The following is a 9,743-nucleotide window of genomic DNA, read 5'->3' on the forward strand; positions in this document are numbered from 1 at the left end:
TTTCGAAAATTTGGATAAAGGCAAAAAAAAAAAAATTGCAAAAAGCAGTACAAAATTGTAAAAATTGTACAAAATCATACTTTGTATCTCCATAAAGGTTCACTTAAGGCTCATGAACGTAATGGATGCGAATTATGTCAGACTGAGAGACACTGTGAACCACATGGCAATGAATACTGCTGTCCCTGTGAGTGGCACTGTGCGGAGCATGAGAGGCAGCTCATTGCTGTGGAGAACAACATTAAGAAGTGAGTTTTTTTTTTTTTAATTCATTCTTTTTGGGCATGGCCTGTTTGAATTAGTTCCATATAACCTTCCCCCATATCTAAATGAATAACATTTCACAAAATCCATTTCTTGGTTCTGTTCAGAAATTAGGCCATCTCAGAAGATAGTAATTAAACAGTGATTCAAGGAGAAGCTTTATGGCTGGGATAGTGTGCAAGGACGTTTTTCATTAAATGAGAGGAGATCGGATAAGTTCATTTTAGAATCGGATTGTATTAGTAACATGTATATAATTTATTTTCAGAAAAGCTTGCAGTTGTGAGGGGTTCCCATTCCATGAGGTAATAACTAATAATTCACATGTGTTTATTTCAGAAGCTTTTTAAAAAACTTTGAAGCCTCAATTCCTATTTTCTTTTTTCTTGCTAGGTTATTCAAGAGTTCCTTTCGAACAAGGATAAGTTGGTGCAGGCAATCAGGTGCCAAAGACCTAATCTATTATTATTTCAGGTATCTGAAAATAAATTCTTACTTTACTGTCTGAAGTTGGATACCAGGAAGATAAGAAGGGATAAATCACTGAGAGGAAATTTAAAACAGATGGCTATTGACTGCTTATATATTTTTCAGCATTTATTTCTAGTCTTCATTCCTTTGCCACACAGTCACCATACTTTGCAGACCATAAAACAAATCACAGTTGTGCCATTTGTTATAAGAGACCGTAAATGCCATGTTCGGGTATATCGTATTCAGGGATATGTTGGAGAGAGGGGCCAACAGCCAGAGAATATCAGGATCAAGTACATTGTCATGGAAGGCAGTATAGCTGACAAAGGCTATACTGGGATTTGTAATCGGTTACCTAAATTTAAATTTGGACATTTTGTCACTACGTGACACTGGATGTGTTATCCTCAGAATAGAAATAATACTAGTTATTTCATGAAATCGCTATGAGGATTAAATGAGATTATTTATATTAACCCCTAATATAATGGCTGTAAATTCTAACTACTTTTTGCTTATCCCTACCAACAATAGTAATAATAATGGCAACCAACATTTATCGAATGTTTAAAATTTGCTGTTACATTTAACACGTTGCATGTAATCCCGCTTCATCTTCATAATCTGTGAGCTGAGTATATTTTACAGGTAGAAAACTTGAGGCTAAGGGAGGTCAAGTAATTTACCAACATTTAGGAAATGCTATGCTGGCACTCAAACCGGCAACCCTCTCACTTAATTATTATGCATTATTGCCTCCTTAGGGAGTTTATTGTTCTTTCTGGGAATATTCTCATTGATACTACCTTAACTAGTGTTAATGCCAAGGTAAAAATAATAGTACCTGAGAGTGTTGTTTATCTCCAAGAGATAACAGAACCTTGTTTTATTTTTATTTTATTTATAGAAATTTAGTCTTGAAAAAATGGAGTGGCCCAATCACTATGCATGTGAGAAATTGTTGGTGCTTTTGACCCACTATGACATGACAGAAAGAAAGCTTGGTAGAAGAAACGCTAATCAATTACAGCCAATTCGGTATGAATTGTATGAAGAAATCTCTGTGTTTCCATTTGAATATCTTTTGATCTAAAATAGTCTTCTTAATATTTTTAATAGTAGGATAGATAGCTCTTCGTTTTATAAAGATAGAGTACGGTCTACTGGAATAATAAAGGCTTATTCAGGGCTTACCGTCAAGATAACATAGTAAGCTCATGCTTTGACACACTTTTCTGTTTCAAACATCTAGTAATAATACATTATTAAAAGAAATACATATAAAAAGATATAGCCAGGCTTAGCCAGATAACTATTTCAATGGACCAGAAAAGGAACAAAAACGTGAAATGAACGGAGAGACTGAAACTGAGAATTGGTGAATCTCGGTGAAGGGTATGTAAGTAATCTTCGTATTATTCTTACATCTTTTCTAAAGGTTTGAAAACTTTCAAAGTAAAAAGTTTAGGGGAAAGTATCAAAGAAAAAAGATAAACTACAAAGAAAAGACAATCAGATAGCACACATTTCTTATGACGGTAACAGATGCCAGCAGATGATGGGGTAACATTTCAAAACTTTGAGTAGAAATAATTGGCAACCGAGACGTCCTTTAAATATTATTCACTGGTTTGTAAGGCATTTTCAGAGTTTACCTATGACAGACTCTTATTAAAAGCAGTGTTGAAGGATATATTTCAGCAAGAAGAAAACTGAACCCAGAGGGAAGATGTAAATAACAAGTGGTCAGCGTTAAAATTGATAAAGCATATTTAGTTAATTTAATAAACTGAGTAGAAAAAATATGTACATGAATATCTGCATAATGCTCGATGATTAATATATGATGATGATAAACTAAAACTCCCAAAGTATGCATGTAAACATACAAGGGTAACCACTAAAACATTAGAAATACAATTTCTATTTTCCAAACCAATACATAAAATAAAAAAGTAAAACTATCAAACCAAAAGAATACATGAAGGAGGAAGGGGAAAATAGCAAAGAAAAACCTTGGTAACAGAAAACACAAAATAAGATGTACGAATGAGTCCCACTATGTCAGTAATCACAATAAATGTAAGTGGATTAAACTCTTCTATTAAAAGACATTATATCGGATGAGTAAACAATTCAATAATATTCTGCTTATAAGGCATGCATAAAATAAAATTACATAAAGTTTGAAAATAAAGAGATTTAAAAGATCAGGCAAATATTTACCAAAGTGATGTAGAAAAATTAACAGACACAATAGATTTTAAAATTATTATTGTAGAAAAGAGAAACACAGGAACAATCTACTCATAGGATTTAATAATTATAAGCTCTATGTACCTAACAATAAAATTATCTTTTGAATAAATTAGTCAAGAGAATAACTGTGGTAATTCCTTATATTTTTAGAATATTATAAAAATAGAATAAAAATTAATGGAAATTGAATTATGCAATCTACAAATTGAAAATTTCCAAATAAGTCATGCAGTTGAACTTCATTAGATGAATTTGTTTTTCAGAATTGTTAAAAACCAGATCAGAAATGGAGTTCGTTGCTTTCAAATAGAATGGGAAAAGCCTGGTACGTAGTCACTTGAAGCAAAATTTATAACATGTGACCATTTGTTTAGCAAATATTATACATATATATGTAAACCATATATATGTATTATATATGTATACATAAAACATATATATGTATAATATATAAAAATAAAGAAAAAAAAAACCTATCACAATCACCAAAGATTAACCTCACAGTTTACCTGTGCTGTTTAAATAGGCTTTGACTCATAGTAAATATGAAAAACTTTAAGCAATTTTATTTTAATGTCTTAAATTGGCATTTCTTTTGTAATTGATGTTTAGGAAAATAATACAGAAATAGTTTTGACTTATATTTCTCAAGAAAATGCTCTACAAATGGTCTGGTCACTGGATGTCATTGCGTAGTTGGTTCTAAAGAAATAGAGGTTACTGAATAGCAGCACCTGGAGTACCCTTCCTCTTTCTTTACTTTTGCTTAGTTTCCATGGGAATTTATAGTTGTCAAATTACTCTTATCTTGCTACAGACAGAAATACAGTGAACTCTTTGAATTAGCTCCAAAACTAAAGGCAGAGAAAGCACAGATCATTTAAAATAGAATATAATCCCAAATTTATTTGTATTTGCCATTGAAATTAGACTTTGTAAGTATGTGTGATTGAGTGAGAGAGTAGATTTCTCAATGAAGGTTTAAGTTGTAGCTTAACTTTGAAGAATGAAATTAATAAAGAATTAGATAAACCGCTTGAAGCCGTAATAGCAAAATAGAAAGCTGAAGAATTTTGAAAACTGTTTAGGAACAGTTTCACCAACTCTACTATATTTTCAGGAAGGAAAGTAGCATTAACCCAGTTTGGCAGTGCATCTCCTCTGTCCAGAACTGAGATTAGGTGCCCACTTTTGCTTATCCTTACGGGAGCTATCCCTTAAAGGAAAAATAGACCCTAAGCTAGTTTAAATAAGAAATACTTTAAATACACCTGTTTCCACTGATTCTATTTTAAACTCATCAATTAATATTTTCATTACAGTTTGATTTCTCATGCAGTTTTGCCTTCATAAAGGATAAATGGAAAAATCTAGTCTTCTACTTATATATCTTACTGTGAATTTACATGTAACCATTCTTATTTTCATTTACCAGCTGTTTGTGAGTCCACTAAGCCTGGGTATGTCCTCAAGAGATTGATAACCTCTGATACCACAATCTGGAAAAGAGTACAGTAGAATCCCCTGATCCACAGTTTTGCTTTCTGTGGTTTCAGTTACCAGCGGTCAACCACTGTCCAAAAATACTAAATGGGAAATTCTAGAAATAAAAATTTTGTAAATTTTAAATTACATTCTATTCTGAATAGCATAATGAAATTTCATGCTTTCCCACTCTGTCCTACCTGGAACATGAATCATCCCTTTATCCAGCATATCCATGCTGTGTATGCAACTCACCTATTAAGTCAGTTAGTAGCCATCTTGGTTATCAGATAGACTGGCACAGTATCACAGTACTTGTGTTCAAGTCACCCTTCTTTTACTTAATAATGGCCTCATAGCCCAAGAGTAGTGATACTGGCAATTTGAATATGCCAAAGAGAAGCCGTAAAGCGCTTCCTTTAAGTAAAAAGGCAAATACAGTACAAAAAGGTATATTGAGAGACAGAGAGGGAGAGACCACAGTCTCATAGCTTTATAGTATATTCTTATAATTGTTCTATTTTATTGGTAGTATTGTTGTTAATCCCTTACTGCGACTAATTTATAAATCAAACTATCCATAAGTATGTATGTATAGGAAAAAAACATAGTATATAATGGGTTGGATACTGTCTGGTTTCAGGCATCCACTAGGGGTCTTGGGTCGTATCCCCCACATAGATAAGGGGAAACTACGGTAACATTTTTGATGACTCTTTCAATTCTGTTGAAGCCACCACTAAAGAAAGTTAATATTGAAGTTTTAGGCATTCTTTATCTGGAACACTTATTGTACTAAAAACCAACTAACCTTATCTACACAAAGATTTTAATCCTCTAAGCTGCTCCTTCTATCTCTGAAACAAGAGAATTTAAAGTTCAGATTTAAAAGTCATCTTCTGGCTCTGGTTAGGCAGAAAAAAATCAGTTCTGTACTAGAATCAACAGATTATTAGAATAGAGATGTCGTAAAGCAAGATTTGCAAGGAATTATCCATTTGTAGGTGACTTGGTTTACCTGGTAAACTTAGTCACCTGGAAAAAACTGAATTTTTCAAATCTAATTAAGGCTGTTGGTACTGCATTTTGAATCTTTTAGAACATTATGATATAGAAGATAAACATGGAGAATCAGTTCTACAAACAATAGAAGAAGAATCATTGTTTGAAGCAGCTTATCCTGAGATTGTTGCTGTTTACCAAAAACAAAAGTTAGAAATGAAAGAGAAGAAACAAAAAAGTAAGTATCGCATTTGATAGCTATTTATGCCACACACAAACGTTATAGAAGATCTGTCTGTTCTATTTGAATCTATCTTGTCTAAATTTTGCTCCAAGTTTCTAGAAAGTCAAGAGTAAGGATTGTTTACTTGCTTCTTTGACTTGACATAATTTTTTAAAGCCGAAAAGCAAGGAGTGAACTATTGTACTCTGTGTCTGATAACTTAACCAACTGTTAATAATAGTAATTATACTAACCACTTATTAAGCAACTAGTATATGTAATGTGTTTTGGATTTAAATACATTTTCTTTATTTCCCAGAGCGCTATGAGGAAAATAATTCGATTATAACATTGTTTCTAAAACAATATTGTGTGACATTTTGTTAATAATTATTTGCTTTTAATTACTTATAACAGTTTCCAGGAATGTACTGAGACAACACAAAAATTGCTCATGCATAAGATTTCAGTCTGAACTTTTTAGTGTATGTGTTTACTCAAGTTAAGTAAAATGAAACCGATTTTAATTATATTGGTTTTTCTTTCCTTTTCAGGCAGGAAAACTAAGCCAAAAGCAAACAGTTTGACAGAAACAGATGATATGAGTTTTCAGTCACACGTGACTTTAAAACCCACACGTGAAATCTCATCTAAGCAGAATTCCAAGTTAAATTTGGAAATTTTTCCTGATTCTACATTACCCCAGGAATCTATTTCTGCATCATTGAATAGCTTGCTTTTATCTGAAGATGCTCCGTGTTTGAATACACAAGAACAGTTCATGTCTTCTTCAAGACCTTTCACTATGCAACAAATTAAAGCTGTCAGTAAGCCTCCAATTTCAGAATCTAGTCACCCCAGTACCTCGTCCCACAACGTGTCAGCCATCGCTGACCTACACTTGAGCACCATTGACTGGGAAGGTACTTCTTTTAGTAATTCTCCAGTTATTTCAAGAAACGCTTTCTCTCACAGTTTAAAATCGGAACTTGAAACAGCCAGCTCTAAAAATATTCCATGGCCATTGTGTGAATCAGAATGGGGAACAGCAAACATTAATAAAGCACTAGATTGTGATCTTCGAAAGACTAACCCTGAGGAGCATCTACTTTCTCGCATCACTGATTTACGTCTTCAGGATTTGCCTTTGAAGGAACGAATCCTTATAAAATCATCTTGCCCTCAAGATAACGTACAACCCTACGCTGACCTGAAAACATTGTCCCCACCTGCAGTAAAAGGATCTTGTATTGCTAACAGGAGTGCTGATCGTCCTTCACAGCTTTCAAAGGATCTTCTAGGAATTGATTTGCAAAATGAATCTCGAAACAGTAAAGTTCTAAAAGGAGACCAGCTGTTGCAAGAAAAGTATAAAGTGAATACTTCCATACCTTATTCTGTCAGTAACATGGTCGTTCAGACCTCTGACGTTAGAGTCAGACTACCAGGTACTTTAGATCATAGGAGAAAAGTTGACGTGCAAACCACTCAGAAAACCGTAACGAAGAAAAGCGTTTGCCATGACAGATATTCCTCTGATGAAGAAAGTGCCCCAGTGTTTGGGAAAGCTAAGTATGCAACTCAGAAAATAAAGCAGAGTTCTCAGAAGCATAAACCAGCCCAAGTCAAGAAAAATGATGCCAGCAAAATGACTAACCCTAAGGTATCTATTAAAGAAACTGAACAGTATGCCCAGGCTTATAGAACAGCTGGAAAAGAAGAAACCTATTTCCCAGATGCAGCCAAAGGTTCTCTGAGTTTTCTTCAGAGTCATAAGGAAGGAGACGACTCTGGTACTTGTTTGGATAGTCCTCTTCCTTTATGTCAGAGATTGAAACAGGTTCCAAGACACTTGAAATGAAATTTAAAATATTTAAGTGTAACTTGTTACTCCAATACCGTCGGCAGAGGCAGAGGGTAGTTAATGTTTGGCAGAAAAAATGTAATGTGGTTCTATATGTCAGGAGATAATTTTGCCATTTTAATCAAAATTACAATTTTTAAAAGTTACCTAAAACTTCTATTTTAAAAGATAATCCTTGGGGTGAAAACTGCAGATGATGTTTATTTTTAAAACATACCTTTACTATTTTACGTATCTTTATTGATTATTTTTTAGTTATAGCTTTAAAATGTTAATGTAATAATAGACAGTAAATGCTTTATCCATTTGCTCATTTTTACTCATTTCTTATACAAGCCTGCAAGTTTTTATTTATGTTTCAGCTTGTTCCCAAGAAGATAGCTGTTTGTAATTGCCTACATTCTCGTGATATCTTCTACTGTGCCTTTCATGAGAATTATATTCTCTCTTAGAGTGAAGATATTTAATGTGCCCCCTTTCAGTGTGGATAACTTTATTCTTTTTTTGAGGGGAATGATAGAAAAGATGTAAGACGATCAATATATGTTGTAAAAATCATGGTTGTAATGCTGAATAAACTAAGGAAAGTCACTCTTTACATATCCCAGAAGTTAATACGTATGCCAGATGGAAAAATATTTGAAAAATAGAATGTATAACCAGAGAAGAATTAGAAGTTTGCTCTGGATCACATAACTAATTAATAATGGTATAAGGACCAGATTTCTTGCCTCCTAATTTATTGGGGGTTTTTTCCATTTTGTTTTTCTTTTATAGCACTTTTTTTTCTTTTCCTTATTTTTGTTTTAAAAATGAATCTATATAATATTGAGTTCAGTATCTCCAGATATTAAATTGTGCATTAGTTATCACTCGAAAAGTCTAGAGGCAATCAGATTGGAAAGGAAAAAGCAAAACTGTCACTATTTGCAGATGACAAGATTTTGTACATTTGAAATTCTAAGGAATTCACTTAAAACTACTAGAACTGGCAAATTGAGTTCACTAAGGTTGCAACATATAAAATTAATATACAAACATCAGTTGTATTTGTATACACCTCAGTGAATAATAGTAAATTAAATTAAGAAAATTCTGTTTACAACAACACTGAAAGGAATAAAATACTTTGGAATAAATTTAACAAAAAAGTGTAAAATTTATACGCTGACAACTACAAAATATTGTTGAAAGAAATTTTTTAAAAACATAAGTGAATGAAAAGATATCCATGTTCATGGATTGGAAGACTTGATATTAAGATGACAACACACACCAAACTAATTCACAGATTCAATGCAGTCTCCATCAGTTCCAGCTGATTACTTTGCAGAAACTGACAAGCTGATTCTAAAATTCATATGGAAATTTAAGGGATACAGAGCAGGCAAAATCTCAAAAAGAAAAAAGAGGACTCAGTCTTCCTAATTCTGATTTCAAAACTTACTACAAAACTACAGTAATGAAGAATGTGTTATGGCGTAAAGGCAGACACATCAAGATCAGTGGGATAGAACTGAGGGTCCAGAAATAAACTCACATTTATGTTCAATTGATTTTTCAACCACTGTGCCAAGACAACTTAATGAGGAAACAAGTCTTTCAGCAAATGTTACTGGTAAAACTGGATATCCACATGCAAAAGAATGAAGTTTGATCCGTACCATATACAAAAATAATTCAAATGGATCAAAGCTCTAAATGTGAGAACTAAAACAGTAAAACCCTTAGATGAAAACATAGGCATACATTTGGGACTTTGGATTAGGCATGGATTTCTCTGATATGGCACCAAAAGCTCAGACAAGAAAAAATGGACTTTATAAAAACTAAAATCTTTGTGTTTCAGAGGACACCATCAGAATGGAGACAACTCACAAAATAGAAAAATTTGCAAATCATCAATGTGATAAAGGACTTGTATCTAGAGGTACTTGTATAAAGAACTCTTACAGCTCAACATTAATAAGTCAGATAACAAAAGGAGGTAAAATATTTAAATAGACATTTCTCAAAAGAAGATATACAAGTGGCCAATCAATACATGAAAAACTTCTCAACACTAGTCATGAGAAAAATACAAATCAAAACCACAGTGAGATCCTACTTCACATCCGAAAGGTTGACTGGAATCAAAAGGACAGATAATAACAAGTATTGGTGAAGATGTAG

The 9,743-nt window shown here is 33.0% G+C and overlaps 1 protein-coding gene across 4 annotated transcripts in view; it reads left to right on the forward strand.

The window, feature by feature from the left end:
* Positions 1-9,737, forward strand: part of GEN1 (GEN1, Holliday junction 5' flap endonuclease) — a 28,073-nt gene extending 18,336 nt beyond the window's left edge. For 3 of the 4 annotated variants that reach the window (XM_006910248.3, XM_015588234.2, XM_015588233.2), the window contains exons 8-14: positions 98-248; positions 533-569; positions 658-738; positions 1,646-1,776; positions 3,261-3,322; positions 5,582-5,722; positions 6,262-9,737. In XM_006910248.3, coding sequence (XP_006910310.1) covers positions 98-248; positions 533-569; positions 658-738; positions 1,646-1,776; positions 3,261-3,322; positions 5,582-5,722; positions 6,262-7,568 — 1,910 coding nt within the window. In that variant the 3' untranslated portion in view covers positions 7,569-9,737. The remainder of the gene's footprint in view (positions 1-97; positions 249-532; positions 570-657; positions 739-1,645; positions 1,777-3,260; positions 3,323-5,581; positions 5,723-6,261) is intronic. The other variant, XM_015588235.2, reaches the window with a different exon arrangement.
* Positions 9,738-9,743: the final 6 nt, after the last annotated feature.

This window comes from Pteropus alecto, unplaced genomic scaffold (genome assembly GCF_000325575.1).
Source record: "Pteropus alecto unplaced genomic scaffold, ASM32557v1 scaffold61, whole genome shotgun sequence".
In the NCBI taxonomy this organism is placed as follows: domain Eukaryota; kingdom Metazoa; phylum Chordata; class Mammalia; order Chiroptera; family Pteropodidae; genus Pteropus; species Pteropus alecto.